Source organism: Haliotis rufescens, unplaced genomic scaffold (assembly GCF_023055435.1).
Source record: "Haliotis rufescens isolate VD_foot unplaced genomic scaffold, xgHalRufe1.0.p SCAF_16, whole genome shotgun sequence".
NCBI classification, from domain to species: Eukaryota; Metazoa; Mollusca; class Gastropoda; order Lepetellida; family Haliotidae; genus Haliotis; species Haliotis rufescens.
This window is the reverse complement of record NW_025963846.1, coordinates 3,089,693-3,113,311: the sequence shown is the minus strand read 5'-3', so window position 1 is coordinate 3,113,311 and position 23,619 is coordinate 3,089,693. Positions and strand designations below refer to the sequence as shown.

General features: G+C 40.7%; 4 protein-coding genes across 4 annotated transcripts; all 4 read right to left on the bottom strand.

Moving 5' to 3' along the window:
* Window positions 1–1,516: 1,516 nt before the first annotated feature.
* Window positions 1,517–3,079, bottom strand: LOC125380941 (paired mesoderm homeobox protein 2-like). Its single transcript, XM_048396711.1, has 4 exons — window positions 3,068–3,079; window positions 2,301–2,847; window positions 1,857–2,149; window positions 1,517–1,717 (listed from the first exon to the last, which is right to left on the bottom strand). Exons 1-4 carry the CDS (start codon window positions 3,077–3,079, stop codon window positions 1,517–1,519), a joined length of 1,053 nt encoding a protein of 350 aa, XP_048252668.1.
* Window positions 3,080–4,875: 1,796 nt separating this feature from the next.
* Window positions 4,876–6,438, bottom strand: LOC124144904 (paired mesoderm homeobox protein 2-like). Its single transcript, XM_048396710.1, has 4 exons — window positions 6,427–6,438; window positions 5,660–6,206; window positions 5,216–5,508; window positions 4,876–5,076 (listed from the first exon to the last, which is right to left on the bottom strand). Exons 1-4 carry the CDS (start codon window positions 6,436–6,438, stop codon window positions 4,876–4,878), a joined length of 1,053 nt encoding a protein of 350 aa, XP_048252667.1.
* A 1,796-nt stretch (window positions 6,439–8,234) lies between these two features.
* On the bottom strand, window positions 8,235–9,797 carry LOC125380940 (paired mesoderm homeobox protein 2-like). Its single transcript, XM_048396709.1, has 4 exons — window positions 9,786–9,797; window positions 9,019–9,565; window positions 8,575–8,867; window positions 8,235–8,435 (listed from the first exon to the last, which is right to left on the bottom strand). The coding sequence occupies exons 1-4, from the start codon at window positions 9,795–9,797 to the stop codon at window positions 8,235–8,237; spliced, it is 1,053 nt and encodes a 350-aa protein (XP_048252666.1).
* A 5,027-nt stretch (window positions 9,798–14,824) lies between these two features.
* Window positions 14,825–22,682, bottom strand: LOC124144890 (pituitary homeobox 3-like). The gene is made up of 4 exons (XM_046514506.2): window positions 22,578–22,682; window positions 19,991–20,213; window positions 16,264–16,847; window positions 14,825–15,629 (listed from the first exon to the last, which is right to left on the bottom strand). The coding sequence occupies exons 1-4, from the start codon at window positions 22,599–22,601 to the stop codon at window positions 15,018–15,020; spliced, it is 1,443 nt and encodes a 480-aa protein (XP_046370462.2). The 5' UTR covers window positions 22,602–22,682; the 3' UTR covers window positions 14,825–15,017.
* Window positions 22,683–23,619: the final 937 nt, after the last annotated feature.

Below are 23,619 nucleotides of genomic sequence, written 5' to 3'. Positions count from 1 at the left end.
ACTAATTTGTTCAGGAGGTGTCACTCAAATCATTGCTTTCTGGGCTTGGACTCGAATGTTTCATTGACGTAATGAGGATGTATACGTTGTTGTAAGACATTAAGACAGCAATCGAATCCTGAATGGAAAACAATAGGCAGAGGATGATTGTGTAAATTACGCATAGATGATTTGACTCATAGTTTATGCACTTGTAATAAAGGGTGACACTGAGTTGTACACAAGAATTACGTCAACTCAAATAGTATCTACATGTAAGTATGGTCATCATATCTATGGACGCTCAATTTCATGTTCGCCTAGCATGTACGATATTTAAAAAAGAGAATATATGAATGGCTACAAGATTTCGGTGAACTTAAACGTAAATACTTTGTGAAGGCTAAATGAGACACATTAACTATTAATGTTAACAGAATGGCGATATGACGAACCGGATGTTCACCGACGAAAAAGATTGTTTGTCCCTAATGTGAAAATGGTCAACACATATATCTGTTTCCCAATGCACCAGTCCATCCAAATGTTTTCATGCTAAATCAAATCTTCGTACGAGCATTGAGATACATATACATAAATATATGTCTTTAAAGATTACATATTCGATCTACCAAACGTAATGTGTATTGTAAATATTCCAATACTCATAATTAAGTGTCGTCCAAGCCATCAATACATCCTCAAGTATCAAAAGCAATCACTATAATTGTTATTAAAACTTATCGAGAAAGAACCTTTCCACAGCGGAACAAATACAGTCACATGAACAGTATTAAATAGATACCTCTTACTCAATCATTTTTGAGGTTGTCCAATGTTTTAGAAAATTCAAAATGGAATTCTGCCTAACAATGTGTTTGTTCTTAACACACATGGATGTGAAATGTCTGGCAATATTCATTCTCTGTTAGCGAGGTACAGCACTTACTAAGGGAACCAAAAATGTGAGGTGTGGCTTTCTTTGATATGTATCCTTCTTCACCTGAAAACGGCATTAAACTACCCTGATCTGTCCTAACAGGCTATTTGTATTGCACCGACAGTTATATGATTAATAATTCTCTAAAGCCATACAGTCAACATCATCAGTGCATGACATGTATAATTCGCTGTGCCGAGTCGCCTCCCATGTAAATTCACGAACAGCATCATCGTGGAGTCCAATCCCAGGTTCTCCTTCAATCTAACTTCGGTCTTGTCAGCATAAATACCACTGTCGTTGATTTGCTAAAGTGCAAACATCGAAGATCTGCGTCCCTTTGGGCTTTCACCTCACATTAGCTGACACGCAGGGATATAACATAATTACTGTTTTACCGTTTTGGTAACAGTTTACTGAGGTTTGAAATCATCCCACACACCAGCAATCAACATCCTTTGTTAAAGGAGAACATGCATTGTTAAAATAATTTATTTCAGACATACGGTAACAATAAATGGTTCGTCATATATAGCAAGTATATATACAAAGAAGTTGTTTTGTGTAGCACTTTACTGATGACATTCCTAATTTTCTTCAGCAGATCGGTGATGGAAACATGGACGGGTATGGATACCCTGGGTACATGGGCATGACTGGAGCTGATGGATACGGGAAAGGCATCATGGAATATGGGGCCATGTAACCATATGCGGGTGCTGATGACATGATGGAGGTCAAGGTGTCGGGAGATGGGACTCGGGATCTGCTTCGTGCTCGCTTGTTTTGGAACCACACCTGAAATGAATAAAAACATATTAGGAAAGCCATCGCAACAGATACATGATAGTGTCTGAGAATTCCATTCCTCATATAAACATAACGTTGGTTCGGTATCAAGCACACGTTGCGTGCATATCAGAATACTATTGTTTACCTTAAGTTTCTTGACAGGGATATCCAGTTCAGCAGACATCGTTTCAAACACCTCGTAGTCCGGATATCTGCTCTCTGAGAAGGCTTTCTCCATGACCCGAACCTGTCTCTGACTGTAACTGGTGCGTACTGAGGGGACGCGGACATTCTTCTGTGGGGCGTCAGCTTCGATCGCAGGGGACGTAACACGATGGGTGGAGCTGGTGGGACTCGGGACGGAGTCGCTATAGACACCACTGGATGTGGTACTGGCGGCAGGACTGGGACTGCGATGAGTATGATCACTGGTGTCACCTGAAAATCAGTTCAGAATATTATGAATCATTTCCATCAATATGAATGGCAATAAATAATAGGGTGATGTATATAACGGAATACAATTATTTCTATTGTGGTCAAAGAAACCTGATTTGACTATTATGATTAATATGATGATGTCACTTACTGTCATCATAATGAACTTGCACCCTCTGCTTGTCGATGGTGGACGCTGTTGCAGTTTGTGGCACAGGAGGGATCTGTGACATCGTGTGTGGGAAGAATTGAGACGGCAAGGACCCCGGGTAGGCAGTGGGGTACGGTCCAGGAAGAAACATTGGATAGAAAGTCGAACGAGGAACATAGCCCCCTGGGTAATAAAAGGAAGGACTCGGGTACTCCTTGATCACTGTTGCTGGTACTGCTGTGAGTTCTTCTGGTGAATGCTTTGCTCCTATCACATCATGATTTATGGATTCACTGCCATTTGTTGTTGCCTCATGAGCATTGTATTCTGATTTGATATTTCCCTCCGCATCCTCAAATGTAGTATGGAGCGCATCTGTACCGCTGTCATCTGAGCTGTCGCTGTTCTCCGTCTCATCTTTCTTGATGATGTCGATGACGTTGAATCGAGACACACTCTTTTCTGGTGTCGTAGACTCCAGCTTGATGTGACATTGTGTGGGCGATCTATTAATTTCAGGGAACAGACATCTCACAGATGTAGCAATCTACAATGAAGAACATATGTGGCTGACTAACAACATTTAGAACAATGTGATTTACAGTACCATCAACATATGCATGACCAGCATATGCTTGCTATCAATAGCTGGCTTGTTATACAGTATCAGTACTCCTTACTCAAGCCATGTCCTTTGAAATGGAAGCAATTCTGGAATGTAATAAATTATTGTATGTCATTTCCACTTATATGTCCAACTGACTCACCTTGTTTTCCATAGTGCAAATGACTATCAGTATAATTCCTTCACAAAGTAACAACTGTTTTCTTGTATCGGGTGAACAGAGATTGTGTTTGGTCACATTAACGTCCTCAACTTGTACTAGATATCGTTCTCAAACTGTTCAGACAAGGAAAACATGTGGATGTGAAGACAAGTCGCCGTAGCTTTAGATTTATACCAATCTTATAATAACACTTTGATAAAAGGGTTTAAAACCTAATCAACACTGATTACATTAATGGTTTCTGAACAATGAGATGTTTTCACTGATGATAACTAATTTGTTCAGGAGGTGTCACTCAAATCATTGCTTTCTGGGCTTGGACTCGAATGTTTCATTGACGTAATGAGGATGTATACGTTGTTGTAAGACATTAAGACAGCAATCGAATCCTGAATGGAAAACAATAGGCAGAGGATGATTGTGTAAATTACGCATAGATGATTTGACTCATAGTTTATGCACTTGTAATAAAGGGTGACACTGAGTTGTACACAAGAATTACGTCAACTCAAATAGTATCTACATGTAAGTATGGTCATCATATCTATGGACGCTCAATTTCATGTTCGCCTAGCATGTACGATATTTAAAAAAGAGAATATATGAATGGCTACAAGATTTCGGTGAACTTAAACGTAAATACTTTGTGAAGGCTAAATGAGACACATTAACTATTAATGTTAACAGAATGGCGATATGACGAACCGGGTGTTCACCGACGAAAAAGATTGTTTGTCCCTAATGTGAAAATGGTCAACACATATATCTGTTTCCCAATGCACCAGTCCATCCAAATGTTTTCATGCTAAATCAAATCTTCGTACGAGCATTGAGATACATATACATAAATATATGTCTTTAAATATTACATATTCGATCTACCAAACGTAATGTGTATTGTAAATATTCCAATACTCATAATTAAGTGTCGTCCAAGCCATCAGTACATCCTCAAGTATCAAAAGCAATCACTATAATTGTTATTAAAACTTATCGAGAAAGAACCTTTCCACAGCGGAACAAATACAGTCACATGAACAGTATTAAATAGATACCTCTTACTCAATCATTTTTGAGGTTGTCCAATGTTTTAGAAAATTCAAAATGGAATTCTGCCTAACAATGTGTTTGTTCTTAACACACATGGATGTGAAATGTCTGGCAATATTCATTCTCTGTTAGCGAGGTACAGCACTTACTAAGGGAACCAAAAATGTGAGGTGTGGCTTTCTTTGATATGTATCCTTCTTCACCTGAAAACGGCATTAAACTACCCTGATCTGTCCTAACAGGCTATTTGTATTGCACCGACAGTTATATGATTAATAATTCTCTAAAGCCATACAGTCAACATCATCAGTGCATGACATGTATAATTCGCTGTGCCGAGTCGCCTCCCATGTAAATTCACGAACAGCATCATCGTGGAGTCCAATCCCAGGTTCTCCTTCAATCTAACTTCGGTCTTGTCAGCATAAATACCACTGTCGTTGATTTGCTAAAGTGCAAACATCGAAGATCTGCGTCCCTTTGGGCTTTCACCTCACATTAGCTGACACGCAGGGATATAACATAATTACTGTTTTACCGTTTTGGTAACAGTTTACTGAGGTTTGAAATCATCCCACACACCAGCAATCAACATCCTTTGTTAAAGGAGAACATGCATTGTTAAAATAATTTATTTCAGACATACGGTAACAATAAATGGTTCGTCATATATAGCAAGTATATATACAAAGAAGTTGTTTTGTGTAGCACTTTACTGATGACATTCCTAATTTTCTTCAGCAGATCGGTGATGGAAACATGGACGGGTATGGATACCCTGGGTACATGGGCATGACTGGAGCTGATGGATACGGGAAAGGCATCATGGAATATGGGGCCATGTAACCATATGCGGGTGCTGATGACATGATGGAGGTCAAGGTGTCGGGAGATGGGACTCGGGATCTGCTTCGTGCTCGCTTGTTTTGGAACCACACCTGAAATGAATAAAAACATATTAGGAAAGCCATCGCAACAGATACATGATAGTGTCTGAGAATTCCATTCCTCATATAAACATAACGTTGGTTCGGTATCAAGCACACGTTGCGTGCATATCAGAATACTATTGTTTACCTTAAGTTTCTTGACAGGGATATCCAGTTCAGCAGACATCGTTTCAAACACCTCGTAGTCCGGATATCTGCTCTCTGAGAAGGCTTTCTCCATGACCCGAACCTGTCTCTGACTGTAACTGGTGCGTACTGAGGGGACGCGGACATTCTTCTGTGGGGCGTCAGCTTCGATCGCAGGGGACGTAACACGATGGGTGGAGCTGGTGGGACTCGGGACGGAGTCGCTATAGACACCACTGGATGTGGTACTGGCGGCAGGACTGGGACTGCGATGAGTATGATCACTGGTGTCACCTGAAAATCAGTTCAGAATATTATGAATCATTTCCATCAATATGAATGGCAATAAATAATAGGGTGATGTATATAACGGAATACAATTATTTCTATTGTGGTCAAAGAAACCTGATTTGACTATTATGATTAATATGATGATGTCACTTACTGTCATCATAATGAACTTGCACCCTCTGCTTGTCGATGGTGGACGCTGTTGCAGTTTGTGGCACAGGAGGGATCTGTGACATCGTGTGTGGGAAGAATTGAGACGGCAAGGACCCCGGGTAGGCAGTGGGGTACGGTCCAGGAAGAAACATTGGATAGAAAGTCGAACGAGGAACATAGCCCCCTGGGTAATAAAAGGAAGGACTCGGGTACTCCTTGATCACTGTTGCTGGTACTGCTGTGAGTTCTTCTGGTGATTGCTTTGCTCCTATCACATCATGATTTATGGATTCACTGCCATTTGTTGTTGCCTCATGAGCATTGTATTCTGATTTGATATTTCCCTCCGCATCCTCAAATGTAGTATGGAGCGCATCTGTACCGCTGTCATCTGAGCTGTCGCTGTTCTCCGTCTCATCTTTCTTGATGATGTCGATGACGTTGAATCGAGACACACTCTTTTCTGGTGTCGTAGACTCCAGCTTGATGTGACATTGTGTGGGCGATCTATTAATTTCAGGGAACAGACATCTCACAGATGTAGCAATCTACAATGAAGAACATATGTGGCTGACTAACAACATTTAGAACAATGTGATTTACAGTACCATCAACATATGCATGACCAGCATATGCTTGCTATCAATAGCTGGCTTGTTATACAGTATCAGTACTCCTTACTCAAGCCATGTCCTTTGAAATGGAAGCAATTCTGGAATGTAATAAATTATTGTATGTCATTTCCACTTATATGTCCAACTGACTCACCTTGTTTTCCATAGTGCAAATGACTATCAGTATAATTCCTTCACAAAGTAACAACTGTTTTCTTGTATCGGGTGAACAGAGATTGTGTTTGGTCACATTAACGTCCTCAACTTGTACTAGATATCGTTCTCAAACTGTTCAGACAAGGAAAACATGTGGATGTGAAGACAAGTCGCCGTAGCTTTAGATTTATACCAATCTTATAATAACACTTTGATAAAAGGGTTTAAAACCTAATCAACACTGATTACATTAATGGTTTCTGAACAATGAGATGTTTTCACTGATGATAACTAATTTGTTCAGGAGGTGTCACTCAAATCATTGCTTTCTGGGCTTGGACTCGAATGTTTCATTGACGTAATGAGGATGTATACGTTGTTGTAAGACATTAAGACAGCAATCGAAACCTGAATGGAAAACAATAGGCAGAGGATGATTGTGTAAATTACGCATAGATGATTTGACTCATAGTTTATGCACTTGTAATAAAGGGTGACACTGAGTTGTACACAAGAATTACGTCAACTCAAATAGTATCTACATGTAAGTATGGTCATCATATCTATGGACGCTCAATTTCATGTTCGCCTAGCATGTACGATATTTAAAAAAGAGAATATATGAATGGCTACAAGATTTCGGTGAACTTAAACGTAAATACTTTGTGAAGGCTAAATGAGACACATTAACTATTAATGTTAACAGAATGGCGATATGACGAACCGGGTGTTCACCGACGAAAAAGATTGTTTGTCCCTAATGTGAAAATGGTCAACACATATATCTGTTTCCCAATGCACCAGTCCATCCAAATGTTTTCATGCTAAATCAAATCTTCGTACGAGCATTGAGATACATATACATAAATATATGTCTTTAAATATTACATATTCGATCTACCAAACGTAATGTGTATTGTAAATATTCCAATACTCATAATTAAGTGTCGTCCAAGCCATCAGTACATCCTCAAGTATCAAAAGCAATCACTATAATTGTTATTAAAACTTATCGAGAAAGAACCTTTCCACAGCGGAACAAATACAGTCACATGAACAGTATTAAATAGATACCTCTTACTCAATCATTTTTGAGGTTGTCCAATGTTTTAGAAAATTCAAAATGGAATTCTGCCTAACAATGTGTTTGTTCTTAACACACATGGATGTGAAATGTCTGGCAATATTCATTCTCTGTTAGCGAGGTACAGCACTTACTAAGGGAACCAAAAATGTGAGGTGTGGCTTTCTTTGATATGTATCCTTCTTCACCTGAAAACGGCATTTAACTACCCTGATCTGTCCTAACAGGCTATTTGTATTGCACCGACAGTTATATGATTAATAATTCTCTAAAGCCATACAGTCAACATCATCAGTGCATGACATGTATAATTCGCTGTGCCGAGTCGCCTCCCATGTAAATTCACGAACAGCATCATCGTGGAGTCCAATCCCAGGTTCTCCTTCAATCTAACTTCGGTCTTGTCAGCATAAATACCACTGTCGTTGATTTGCTAAAGTGCAAACATCGAAGATCTGCGTCCCTTTGGGCTTTCACCTCACATTAGCTGACACGCAGGGATATAACATAATTACTGTTTTACCGTTTTGGTAACAGTTTACTGAGGTTTGAAATCATCCCACACACCAGCAATCAACATCCTTTGTTAAAGGAGAACATGCATTGTTAAAATAATTTATTTCAGACATACGGTAACAATAAATGGTTCGTCATATATAGCAAGTATATATACAAAGAAGTTGTTTTGTGTAGCACTTTACTGATGACATTCCTAATTTTCTTCAGCAGATCGGTGATGGAAACATGGACGGGTATGGATACCCTGGGTACATGGGCATGACTGGAGCTGATGGATACGGGAAAGGCATCATGGAATATGGGGCCATGTAACCATATGCGGGTGTTGATGACATGATGGAGGTCAAGGTGTCGGGAGATGGGACTCGGGATCTGCTTCGTGCTCGCTTGTTTTGGAACCACACCTGAAATGAATAAAAACATATTAGGAAAGCCATCGCAACAGATACATGATAGTGTCTGAGAATTCCATTCCTCATATAAACATAACGTTGGTTCGGTATCAAGCACACGTTGCGTGCATATCAGAATACTATTGTTTACCTTAAGTTTCTTGACAGGGATATCCAGTTCAGCAGACATCGTTTCAAACACCTCGTAGTCCGGATATCTGCTCTCTGAGAAGGCTTTCTCCATGACCCGAACCTGTCTCTGACTGTAACTGGTGCGTACTGAGGGGACGCGGACATTCTTCTGTGGGGCTACAGCTTCGATCGCAGGGGACGTAACACGATGGGTGGAGCTGGTGGGACTCGGGACGGAGTCGCTATAGACACCACTGGATGTGGTACTGGCGGCAGGACTGGGACTGCGATGAGTATGATCACTGGTGTCACCTGAAAATCAGTTCAGAATATTATGAATCATTTCCATCAATATGAATGGCAATAAATAATAGGGTGATGTATATAACGGAATACAATTATTTCTATTGTGGTCAAAGAAACCTGATTTGACTATTATGATTAATATGATGATGTCACTTACTGTCATCATAATGAACTTGCACCCTCTGCTTGTCGATGGTGGACGCTGTTGCAGTTTGTGGCACAGGAGGGATCTGTGACATCGTGTGTGGGAAGAATTGAGACGGCAAGGACCCCGGGTAGGCAGTGGGGTACGGTCCAGGAAGAAACATTGGATAGAAAGTCGAACGAGGAACATAGCCCCCTGGGTAATAAAAGGAAGGACTCGGGTACTCCTTGATCACTGTTGCTGGTACTGCTGTGAGTTCTTCTGGTGAATGCTTTGCTCCTATCACATCATGATTTATGGATTCACTGCCATTTGTTGTTGCCTCATTAGCATTGTATTTTGATTTGATATTTCCCTCCGCATCCTCAAATGTAGTATGGAGCGCATCTGTACCGCTGTCATCTGAGCTGTCGCTGTTCTCCGTCTCATCTTTCTTGATGATGTCGATGACGTTGAATCGAGACACACTCTTTTCTGGTGTCGTAGACTCCAGCTTGATGTGACATTGTGTGGGCGATCTATTAATTTCAGGGAACAGACATCTCACAGATGTAGCAATCTACAATGAAGAACATATGTGGCTGACTAACAACATTTAGAACAATGTGATTTACAGTACCATCAACATATGCATGACCAGCATATGCTTGCTATCAATAGCTGGCTTGTTATACAGTATCAGTACTCCTTACTCAAGCCATGTCCTTTGAAATGGAAGCAATTCTGGAATGTAATAAATTATTGTATGTCATTTCCACTTATATGTCCAACTGACTCACCTTGTTTTCCATAGTGCAAATGACTATCAGTATAATTCCTTCACAAAGTAACAACTGTTTTCTTGTATCGGGTGAACAGAGATTGTGTTTGGTCACATTAACGTCCTCAACTTGTACTAGATATCGTTCTCAAACTGTTCAGACAAGGAAAACATGTGGATGTGAAGACAAGTCGCCGTAGCTTTAGATTTATACCAATCTTATAATAACACTTTGATAAAAGGGTTTAAAACCTAATCAACACTGATTACATTAATGGTTTCTGAACAATGAGATGTTTTCACTGATGATAACTAATTTGTTCAGGAGGTGTCACTCAAATCATTGCTTTCTGGGCTTGGACTCGAAAGTTTCATTGACGTAATGAGGATGTATACGTTGTTGTAAGACATTAAGACAGCAATCGAATCCTGAATGGAAAACAATAGGCAGAGGATGATTGTGTAAATTACGCATAGATGATTTGACTCATAGTTTATGCACTTGTAATAAAGGGTGACACTGAGTTGTACACAAGAATTACGTCAACTCAAATAGTATCTACATGTAAGTATGGTCATCATATCTATGGATGCTCAATTTCATGTTCGCCTAGCATGTACGATATTTAAAAAAGAGAATATATGAATGGCTACAAGTTTCGGTGAACTTAAACGTTAATACTTTGTGAAGGCTAAATGAGATACATTAACTATTAATGTTAACAGAATGGCGATATGATGAACCGGATGTTCACCGACGAAAAAGATTGTTTGTCCCTAATGTGAAAATGGTCAACACATATATCTGTTTCCCAATGCACCAGTCCATCCAAATGTGTTCATGCTAAATCAAATCTTCGTACGAGCATTGAGATACATATACATCAATATATGTCTTTAAATATTACATATTCGATCTACCAAACGTAATGTGTATTGTAAATATTCCAATACTCATAATTAAGTGTCGTCCAAGCCATCAATACATCCTCAAGTATCAAAAGCAATCACTATAATTGTTATTAAAACTTATCGAGAAAGAACCTTTCCACAGCGGAACAAATACAGTCACATGAACAGTATTAAATAGATACCTCTTACTCAATCATTTTTGAGGTTGTCCAATGTTTTAGAAAATTCAAAATGGAATTCTGCCTAACAATGTGTTTGTTCTTAACACATATGGATGTGAAATGTCTGGCAATATTCATTCTCTGTTAGCGAGGTACAGCACTTACTAAGGGAACCAAAAATGTGAGGTGTGGCTTTCTTTGATATGTATCCTTCTTCACCTGAAAACGGCATTAAACTACCCTGATCTGTCCTAACAGGCTATTTGTATTGCACCGACAGTTATATGATTAATAATTCTCTAAAGCCATACAGTCAACATCATCAGTGCATGACATGTATAATTCGCTGTGCCGAGTCGCCTCCCATGTAAATTCACGAACAGCATCATCGTCGAGTCCAATCCCAGGTTCTCCTTCAATCTAACTTCGGTCTTGTCAGCATAAATACCACTGTCGTTGATTTGCTAAAGTGCAAAGATCTGCGTCCCTTTGGGCTTTCACCTCACATTAGCTGACACGCAGGGATATAACATAATTACTGTTAGAAGCGACGTTAAACCCAAGCATCTCATTCTTTCTGTCCTTGATCTACCAGCCACAATATTAGCTTTACCGTTTTGGTAACAGTTTACTGTGTTTGAAATCATCCCACACACCAGCAATCAACATCCATTGATAAAGGAGAACATGCATTGTTAAAATAAATTATTTCAGACATACGGTAACAATAAATAGTTCGTCATATATAGCAAGTATATATACAAAGAAGTTGTTTTGTGTAGCACTTTACTGATGACATTCCTAATTGTTGTACTCAATTATTAGGTCAACTCAAATATTATCTACATGTACATGTAAGTATGGTCATCATATCTATGGACGCTCAATTTCATGTTCGCCTAGCATGTACGATATTCAGAAAAGAGAATATATGAATGGCTACAAGTTTCGGTGAACTTTATCGTTAATACTTTGTGAAGGCTAAATGAGATACATTAACTATTTGTATGTTACCTGAATGGCGATATGATGCACCGGATGTTCACCGAAAACGTCAAACCTTATGTCAAAATCGTCAACATAATTCAGCATATATCTGTTTCCCAATGAAGCAGTCCATCCAAATACTTTTATGCTAAATCAAATTTTAATAAAGCATATTGAAATATAACACAAAAAATATATGTTTTTATATCTTACAAATTCGACACACCGAACGTAATGTGTGTCGTAAATAATCCTCAAACAAGGATGGCCGAAGTAAACAAGCTGAAGCACCACAAACAATCGTACTAATGGATTGATTAGTTTATTGTTTTTAAAGTATTCAACCTGCCCAAAGTATTTTGTTTGTAAAATATGCCATGTTCATAAAACAAGGAAGACCTGATATACAGTTGTGCTCTTTCCTAAGTATATTTTAGAAGAAATGTGTGCTCACCAGCTATTCTGACACCCGATCTAATTTTGGACGTATATTGTCATGATTGTGGACTTGTTTCACTCACAACGTACGCACTATGAACACTTTCAACGTTATTGAATAAAGAACATCAAGGTAAGAAAATAACCAGATTGGACTAATATACAGATTACAATGGGCGTAAAAGGCATAATAACGGTGAGTGAGTGAGTGAGTTTGGTTTAACGCCGCTTTTAACATAATTCCAGAAAATATCACGGCGTGTCAGCTTAATGTGGGAGGAAAGCCCGAAGTGATGCAGGTCTCAGACGTTTACCACTTCGGTGAAACCCACGAGCACGGGTATGGTGCTGACAAACCTAGAAACATAATCGGGGTGAACCGGGATTCGAACCCACAATCATAGGTTTCTGGCGTGCCCAAGGGACGCAACTCTGCACAGCTTATCGCGGCGCCTTAGACGACTGGGCCACCCGTTCCCCCAATGGTTATCTGAACGACCACTGCATCGAGTGTACGTGCAGAGTTTTGAGAAGCTCAGTAACCCTGCAGGGTCCTTCGCTTGGATGAGGTCGGCTGGCCTGAAAAGTAAAACAGAAGACTTTCTGTTTGCTGCTCAGGACCAGTCACTTCTCACTCGAAACCGACAATGTGTGATTTTGCATCAAAATGTAAAAATGAAATGTAGATTATGCAATGAGACTGTCCAACAGTGTCAGTGGATGCCCCGCATTAGCACAAACACAGTATCTTAAGTGACATAATGGTGTTGCTCGATCATTTTATTACCGTCTTTGCAATGGTTGTGGTTTTGACACAGAGGTCCATCCATGGTATGACCCGGAATATGTAGAGGGCGTCATGGAAAATGACTCATACAAAATTCTTTGGGATAGGCCCGTTTACAGCCTCAGACGTATCCAGACCAACAAACCTGATCTTGTCCTTTTTGATAAATCCAATGAAATCATTTATTTCATTGAATTTTCTGTCCGTTTTGACACAAATGGGATTGACAAGATTCAGGAAAAACATGGCAAATATGCAGACCTCGCTTTCGAAATGTCACGCTTACATCCCAAGTACCAAGGTGTCCGACTCCCCATTGTTCTCGGTCCCTTAGGTTTGGTACCTCCAAATCTGTTGACTGACATTGGGAGAGTACCCGGGTTTGCTACCAGGAATACAGACCTTCTGACAATCTGGGTAATGCAGAAGGCTGCAGTGTTGGGGAGTCTTCACATTCGTCGAAAAGTTCTGTGTGGGTTCGATTAGGCAATGCTTCCTTTGAGAAGTCCCATTCGCTGTCTGGGCTGCATGTTAAAGGGGGCAAGAACTCATATGTTGCGTCTATTGACATGATGGCGATCACAGATTAAGACATGACGCTGCATGAAGTACTTCTCTTCACAGATATCACCATTTACATACAATTTATTGTAGATAATTAACGTACCGTTATCAATAATGATGAGCTGTACTGTATGCTTTCTTTTGTTTGTGTTGAAAGAGACCACACTTATGACACTCGTTCAACATTACCGAGGGTCTCTTTCTGGGTTTGGCGACTCACAGTTCCTGTGTACCCGTGAAGATCCGGGGTAGAATAGGTCTTCAGCAATACATGCTTGCCATAAAAGGTGACTATGCTTGTCATAAGAGGCGACTGACGGGATCGGGTGGTCAGGCTCGCTGCCTATGTTGGTGCACGTCTTTGCATCCCAATTGGGTAATCGATGCTCAAGATAACAATCACTGGATTGTCTGTTCCAGATTCGATTATTTACAGACCGTCGTCATGTAGCTGGAATATTACTGAGTGCGGCGTTAAACAACAAACAAACAAAACAGTCCCTGTGGTCTGTTGGTTACTCACTTTGTGATATTTTCTTAAAGGTCTGTTTTGTGACAACTAGTTTTACTGTGTCTTTTCAAAAGTTCATTGTAGGAATTTGTTTACTTAAAACATGTTATACTTTTTGTCTTTTTTCGCTTAAAAATAAAATTTGTCAGTGAAATAAAGAAATCTGTTGTCTTTTTGTAGGGCCAAAGGCAACACCTGGTATCATCTCTTTTTGATATATGAACGCATGCTTAATATGGAAAGGGTTTTATCGCTTACATTTATTTGAAGAATTAATTCCTTTTCTTCATTTTAATTTTGATCATTCAGAACGGGAATAAACTAAAGTTATATAGTCTTACTCCTCATAAACTCCTCTTGTGAATTCTAGGGCTGAGAGAGCCATAAATCAATGTGATTCAGATTACGAAACTCCTCAGTCAAGCTTACAGCATACATCTAACATTAGTGCCGTGCAATGATTCTCAACAAGGAAGTACTTTAAGTAACAGTTTCCTGAGATATAAACCAGCAATGCTTCTAAAGGTACATTGCATGCTTGTTCTTGAAAAAATTGTTATTCTACTTCTTGCCTTTACGTCCTATGGAAGCAGTTTTAGCGGATATTCGACGTGACTTATTATTTTCTGGTGTTGACGTTTGAAATCTTATTTTGGTAATCATAAATATTTGAATATCACAAGAAAATATTATTGCGATGTACAATTCCGTTTATTGTAAAAAGATCAGATTTCAACAATAACAATATATTAGAAGTAAAAGGAGAATACAAATATACATGGCTGATCGTCATACAGGTTTAGCACTAAATCACACCGCAAATAGGTCAGCGGGTAAATCCACATCGTCACACACATTGTCACTGATCGGTTTTTCAGTGTTACCAAACCGTCAGTAATACCCGTGTGAAAGAACCTCGTCATGACTAGGTTCGTGGATAGGCTGACTGAAAGGCAGAGAGGAGTACAACGTTTCCAGGGCCGACAACGTTGACAGGTAGGACGGTGAAAACGATTCCTTGCTCTGGCTTCCGGAAGAATTCCAAGACTCTGAACCAGATGTTGGTTCGTGTGAAAGAGAGGAACGAGATAGACTAAATCTTTTGTTTTTGACTGCAATCATCTGGGGCGAGATCTGTCCACTAGATGGCGTCATGATACTAACTGTCCCAGGTCTCGACGAAATCCCGAACGGTGGCGAGACTTGCCCAAGTGTTGTAACCGCAGACGATGTTGTTGTCCCTAGATATACGGGACAAGGACGCTGTATGAGCTGGGATGGTGACGGTGACGATGGCGGGGTCATCATAGCACTGGAAGATGTTGGAACAGCCAGAGGGGCTGTCACCATGGCACCTGGCATCATGTACGAGAACTGTGGAAGAGCAGACGACATTGCAGGGCAGGGCGGCATCAGGAACGAATGGACGGGAGATTTGTCCGCCTGGTGCGGTTGGGCGGCCTTCTGTCGCTTGGTTCTTGCTCGCTTGTTTTGGAACCATGTCTGCAAATAATATGAAAAATATTTTCAATTTACAGATTTTGTAATAAAGTTAGACAACATGTATTCCTGCATATCACGACTGTTGGACAACTCATTTACACTACATGTTTAACTTAGAAACTGAGAGAAGCGAAAAAGTTTGTATTTTCAATACTTACGTTTTCTAGCAAATTGTTACATTTCGGCCTTCATAACCCCATAAATCGTGTAATACGGTGTGTGTGTGCGCGCGTGCGTGCGTGCGTACGTGCGTGCGTGCGTGCGTGTGTTGCTAGGCCAAGAAATATACAATCAGATGAAAGAAACGTACGATAAATGGAAGCAAATATTTGTTGTTTAACGCCGCACTCAGCAATATTCCAGCTATATAACGGCGGTCTGTAAATAATCGAGTCTGGACCAGACAATCCAGTGAATGACATCATTCACCCAACTGGGAAACGATGACATACTTCAACGAAGTCAGCGAGCCTGACCACCCGATCCCGTTAATCGCCTCTTACGACAAGCATAGTCGCTTCTTATGACGGGCATGGATTGCTGAAAGTCAATTCTAACCCGAATGTTCACGGCTTTTGAACAAAATGAACAAAATAGCCTTTACATATTTCAGGTGCTTCTAATAACCACCTACCTTGAGATTCCGTTGGGGCACACCAAGCTCTTCCTCCAATTTCTCATAAAGCTGAGTTTCGGGATAGGGTGTGACCAGGAACACGGCATCAAGTCTCTGGATCTGGTTAGAGGTGTAGCTGATTCTGCTGCCCCTTCTCTGGGGTTGGTCACTGTCGGTGGACGAGACAGAACAGCGCGAGGACTTCGAACGTGACCGTGACCTTTTGGGCGATATCGGACATTTATCACCAATGTCCGTCTTTGACGGCGTCGACATCCTTTCCGTTTTAGGGCACGATCCGAACTTTTCGGTGGTCAACCTCGACCTTGAAGTGAGTTTATCCTGAGGGTGACAGGCGGTCAGAGGAGATGCTCTGACTTCAGTGAGAGACTCAAGGAGATATGGGTGATAGGCGTGTACAGGTGCATGGGGAGAATGCACTCGTTGTTCTGACACATTCACGCATGTTTTGTACTGGCTGGAATCCGGTCTGTGATGACACAGGTTCACTGGAGAGGGGCTTGGCGACCCCGTCGTCAACGGCTTTGACGGAGGAAGTGGAGTTTCCAGTTTGGGGGATGGTTCGGGACTTGCGTATGACTCTGTAAAAGATGATGTAAATGTCAAGTAGCAGTGTGAGTGAGTTGGTCATCCACGTTCTGTAGTTATATCTACTGCAAAAAGACTTATTTGACGTTCTTGCGTGCCGAAGGGACGCAACTCCGGGCACATCGAATTGCGATGCTTCAGACGACTGGGCCACCCGTGCTCTTTACAGTAACGGATGAAACGCATGGCTATACTTATTAATTATTTGGGTTTTTTTATCCCCACCCGCCTCACATCAATGTATTGTCCCCTTGAACGATACTGATCGCTTCGTCTGTTGTATTGTTTCTTTGCTAAATGAAATATGTTTGTTTGTTGTTTAACACCATACTCAGCAATGTTCCAGCTATGTGACGGCGGTCTGTAAATATGAGTATGGACCAGGCAATATAGTGACTGATATCATGAGCATCGATCCACGCAAATGGGGTCGATGACATGCATCAACCATGTCAGCGAGCCTGGCTAAATGAAATTCACCATACAGGCAGTCTGACATACATGATTCATGTATAGCACAATTGTCGACATATGCCTAGGGTTTGTTTAATAAATACATTCCACAAATACAATGCCTCCCGCTTTGTATTGTTTCTGAAACGACTGAGGGGCGGTCGGGTAGCCTAGTGGTTAAAGCGTTCGCTCGTCACGCCGAAGACCCGGGTTCGATTCCCGACATGGGTACAATGTGTGAAGCCCATTTCTGGTGTCCCCCGCTGTGATATTGCTGGAATATTGCTAAAACCATACTCACTCACTCTGAAACGGATGAAAATCTAATAATTGTAGCCTAAATGAGTGTTGGATTCTATATACGTTAACGGGATAAAACAACTGTCACAGTGTGTATGCTTTTGTTAATGAAAGATTTGCTCACTCGCACAAAGCGACCATAGCGCTACGCCTATTGTCAGCCTATGTAAAAGTATGGGAGTTACGATCATCTTAGCGCTAAGACCGCTTTGTGCAAATGGGCCCAGATCTTCACGGGTCTTGTAGCATTTAAAGTGAATGATGTTTATGCCTCAGTCGACAATATTCTAGCTAATTCAAAGTGTCACCGAGGTTGGTGAGGTGAGGTGAGGTGAAATGGGGTTTAACGTCGCGTCCAAGATTATTGCACTTATATAGCGACGTGCATGTACGTGTGTGTGTGTTTGTGTGGCTGCTTGTACTAGTCCGGACTGATGCCGATTTATAGTGCTAGCTCACTGAGATACCATGAATACCCCACTCAGACACAGTATACTGACTCCGAGCCGACCAGTCCTTGTTTTAGCCCCTTAATGCCGAGCGCCAGACAGGGTAACAACAAGTACCATCTTTGGCGAAACCGCATTATCGGTGGTTCGAGAAGGGAGCTAACTCCGTTTGCCTAATCGAAAGTTCGAGGTGGGCCCACATTCGAAACTAAACGCACTTGTTGTTGAGAATATATACTACGTAAACAAACCGGCATAACAAACTCATAATTTGTCTATTTAAAATAAGTATTATGACTTATAATTGGATTAAAATGTACAAATAAGATGGCAATACAGCAGAACATCGCCAAACTAGGTCGTGGGGTCATTAATATTCATGAGTTATTCCTTTTATGGAACAAGTTCTCGGAAACGTCTGAGGCTTGTATCATGCCCGAGATCAATTCAAGTGTAGACATATGTTCAGGCTTATATCGCCACCAACACTTATGATTAAATTGATGTGTTATATTGGAAAAAGTAGAATGAGTGGTATTGCCTCTGTAAATTTAATTTGAAGTAGATTTAAGTTTCTTGCTTGGTAGCTATTTTTGTAAAACTAGTGTGGTCAGCTATGACGCAGTTATTCAAACTTCAAAGACTTTTGTGCCTTTTATGGAATTAATGTCACACGAAATGATTTATAAAGATATTTCCCATCAATATTACAAAATATGAATAGTATAAAATGTCACATAATGACAAACGTGAGCCCAATAGCCTAAATGACTTCGTCAACCTTATGAAACCCAGCGATTTAAAAATGTGGGCCCACCTTTTTCGATCACTATAAGACGGGAACAATGTGGGCCCACATTTTAGAAAATGGTTATAAGTAAGCCAAGCTAATGAAGCTAGCGATTTTTTAATGTGGTCCCTCCTTTTGCAATCACTATGACGGAAGAACGTCTACCCACTAGGCGATATACAAATGTGGGCCCACTTGTTTCGATCACCATATATGACGGGAACAATGTGGGCCCACATTTGAGAAAATGATTATCAATATTTAAGTAGAATTTCGCGATTAATAAATGTGGTCCCTCCTGTTGCAATCAATATGACGGAAGAACGTCTGCCCACATTGAGGGATTGATTATCAGAACTAACGAAACAACCTAACGAAGCTAGGCGAAATACAAATGTGGGCCCACTTGTTTCGATCACCATAGATGACGGGAAAAATGTGGGCCCACATGTTAGAAAATGGGTATCACCACTAAACCAATCTTAGAAGATGTACTGATGGAAACATAAATATATAATGCATTCAAACATTTAATTACCTTACGTTTTACCTTAGGGATAAGCTGGGCATTTAATAGCTGGACCAACAACGTGCAGCGTGGGTGACGCCATTTCTCGCAAATACGAAAACAACGGAGGTAGCTCCCGTTTGAAATGAGAGTGACCTCCCTTTCCCAATATGAACCACTGATAATGCGGTTATGGTATGACGCGGTCGGGGATCGAACCCCGGACCTTCAGCTCTCCGGGCGGACGCTCTACCACTAGACCACGGAGGCGGTCCACCGAGGTTGGAAATCCAGACCAACGGATAAGACGCATGAACCCAAAACAGCTTTACCAACAGTGTGGATATTAATTTTCTGTTCACGTAGCAGTCGCCAATATTTGAACTTTATGCCAATGGCCTGTAAATAATCAAGGGAGGTGAGGCAAAAAAGGGGGACGATAGCATGAGCATCGATTCCCATCGTCGAGACCCAATGACACGAAATCAGCCATGTCATGTTATATACATGAGACAATTTTTGGTAATTCATTAATCACAGTCATTTCAAAAGCAAATCAGCAAAAGTCGAATTATACCATAGTCTTTGTGTTGTTGTAATTTTTACATGTTTATTGAAAACAAAGTTTACATTTACCATTGTGATCTTGTTCTTGGGAGGGTATCACTTCTGAGGACCGTGTACAAATCATGGTCTGGAGATCGTGTTCTGAATGATGGTATTGATGAGTACCAGGATCGGCTCTCTGGTAGTCACGTGGCATGATGGCGGCCAGACTTCCTGCCAGACACCCTGGCGACAGGACACGATCATGAGCGACTTGTGGGTTGGTCTTCATCAGAGACGAGATGGAGAAGGGCTGCAATTACCAATGGAGTGAGTGAGTGAGTATGGTTTTACGCCGCTTTGAGCAATATTCCAGCCATATCAAGGCGGCGGACACCAGAAATAGTCTCCACATATTGTACCCGGATGGGGAATCGAACCCGGGTCTTCGGCGTGACGAGCGAAGGCTTTAACCACAAGGCTACCCCACCGCCCCATTAACAACCCATTTGTCTGAACCCCTTTATTACGAAACTCGCACTATCCGGACGTTTACTGCTCAGAACGTCGATTGTTATACAACACGCATTACACTTGATTCGTTAATCCGGACGATTTCATTGTGAACGGTACCGTCCGGATTAACGAGGTTTCACTGTTTATGGCTATCATAATTATATTACTGGTAAACTTTCGTTATCTATCGTTAGGTGCTCATGGTTGCGGTCACAGGAGGTCAATCTATTTGCACTAATACAATGACAGACCCGTGAAGATTCCGGGGTAGAATAGTCTTCAGCAAGCCATACTTGCCGTAAAAGCCGACTATGCTTGTCGTAAAAGGCGACTAACGGGATCGGGTGGTCAGGCTCGCTGACTTGGTTGATACATGTCATCGATCCCAATTGCGCGGATTGATGCTCATGATTTCAATCACTGGATTGTCTGGTTAAGACTCGATTATTTTACAAACCGCCGTCATATAGCTGGAATATTGCGGAGTGCGGCGTTAAACAACAAACAAATAAACAAACATAATTCAATCACAAAATAAACATAAGAAGAAAATGCTTGAATCCTTTACGTGAGCGGGTGACTGTTAATCATATTCTGGATGATTGACAGATGGTTTATATTTTACAACTAATCTCAAAGAAGTTCAGCTCGTCGGTTACTGTTAACAAATACAAATACAGCTTTCTTCACTATAACAGAAGAACAATCATTTTAATCCTTAAATATATCGCCTTTGCTTCAATCATACATGGCGTCAGTAAATGAGTACAGGTGGGGTGAAATGGGGTTTAGCGACGTGCATGTGTCTGCGTGTGTCTGATTGGACTTGTGCTCGCCCATGCCACAGTTGAGTGAGTGAGTTAGGTTTAACGCCGCTTTTAACAGTATTCCAGTTATAACACGGCGTGTCAGCTTATTGTAGGAGGAAAGCCCGAAGTGATGCAGGTCTGAGACGTTTACCACTTCGGTGAAACTCACGAGCACGGGTATGGTGCTGAGAAACATAAAAACATAATCGGGGCGAACCGGGAATCATAGGTTTCTGGCGTGCCCAAGGGACGCAACTCTGCACCGCGAATCGCGGCGCCTTAGACGACTGGGCCACCCGTGCCCCCTGCCACAGTTGAACGTGAGAGAAGAGGAACCCGGAACAGCTAAGAAGTAAATCTGATTGTGTTATGTTAGATTAATTTAGGGTGTGCGGGCGCGAAAGTCTCCCATAACAACTACTCGTCATAATCACTACTGTTCATGTATATGCCAAAAGCACTACATTCATTAAAACAACAAAGGCAAATAACTCACTGATGAAGTGGAATAGTCCAGGAGAAGGAATTAGATGGAGAGGAAGAAGCTGAGAAAAGTTAAGAAAGGTTTCATTAATTATAAACAAAAACAATCTGGATCGTTATATCATCGACTGGATGAAACTGTCACTATGATGGTTACGGCGGAAAACTCCACATGCATTGAGATCCCGTAATGTATTACAATCTGTATGTTATATCTAACTTCATTTTTAGACTTATTTACATGGATAAATAAAGTTTGTAAAATTAATCTAATATTTCTTTGTAAATGATTTTATATTTAACATTTACCAACTCGCTGTTGTTAGCGGATAAAGAAATACGAATTTAAATTCAGTTAATTGTAAAATGTTTCGATGGATAATGATTCCATTTTAATTCAGTGCTTTTATATTTGTATGTTGTAAGCCTAGTCCACTTTGGGGAAAAGGGAACGGACTGAGGATTAGCTGCCGACTGGACCACTAACTGTGTTGTTTATGCTGTAGTGATTTTGGCATGTAGATGATTTGGGAGGATACCATGCATTTTGTTTCACGCAACAATCTATGAATAAAAGAATCGATACGTGAACAACGCCACATGCAGTCAGGGTACGGTGCCACGCAATCAACCAGACCACACATTGTAATAACTTGACTAATCCGAAAAGCATTCGGTTACATGTAAAAGCCTTCCTCGGGATCTTATGGATTACAAATTATGGATTAAAAACGAGCACAAACAAATCACAAAATTACACTTTTGCTTTTACTGAGCACTTAGGGTTTTTTTCAAAAGGGACATACCGATTTTGTAATAACATGGGGAGTCTTACTAAAACAATGACAATATGATATCAAAATACTCACAAATGATTCTTGTCGTGTTGCCATTTTGATACGGTAACAATGTTGTCAAATTATCTTCGGCAAGCCGAACCATTCGTCTACATCAATGTTCAATGAGTGATAGGAGTGCCTATTTCTTCTTATATATAGGCCGTCACGACTTCACAATTTGCAGGTGCGCCTCGTGCTGCACGTGCAAATTGATCAGGAAACTCTGTGCAAGTTGTGCATTGCAATAAATAAGTACGCTTTTGGTACAGTGTTCATTGTCACTCTGACTTGGGGTATCTAGGTCACGTAGGTTAATAATATTATTGTTTTGCTTGAATGTTTTGACAACACTGTTTACTTGGCTGTTTTAAAAAGATGAAATAACAGTTGTGTTTATTTTAACCAAGGAGAAACTCAACTCAAATGTATATAAGCTCAGAAAACACGTAATGCATCTTTATAGGTTTATCTTGTATCGTATAAATGTTGGCATGTGGTTTGCAAGTAACATATACCATATAGCTAATAGCACACATTGCATTTGTGTGTCACCACTAATATAGTTTCTATTAACACTCATGATTTGAGACTAGACCATGTTCGATTTATGATTCACAGATATATAACGCTAACATTGTCAAGCATACAAAATTAATAAAATAAAAACAAGGTCCTTTGAGATTAGCATCATGTTCGTGATTCTTTTATACGTTTAATAACATTGTAATTACTTCTTTCTTCTCGGGCGGTCGGGTAGCCTAGCGGTTAAAGCGTTCGCTCGTCACGCCGAAGACCCGGGTTCGATTCCCGACATGGGTACAATGTGTGAAGCCCATTTCTTGTGTCCCCCGCCGTGATATTGCTGGATTATTGCTAAAAGCGGCGTAAAACCATACTCACTCACTCACACACTTCTTTCTTATCACACCTAAATGTATGTGATAGACTGGGTGTTATATAAGTTGCATTGCACACCGAGTGCATTCGCACCGAACAATTTACTGATGCCTCACGTGCACTACAGACGCAATGAACATTAGACGTGGCTTGCAAGTTTCGGGCGATAGTGTAT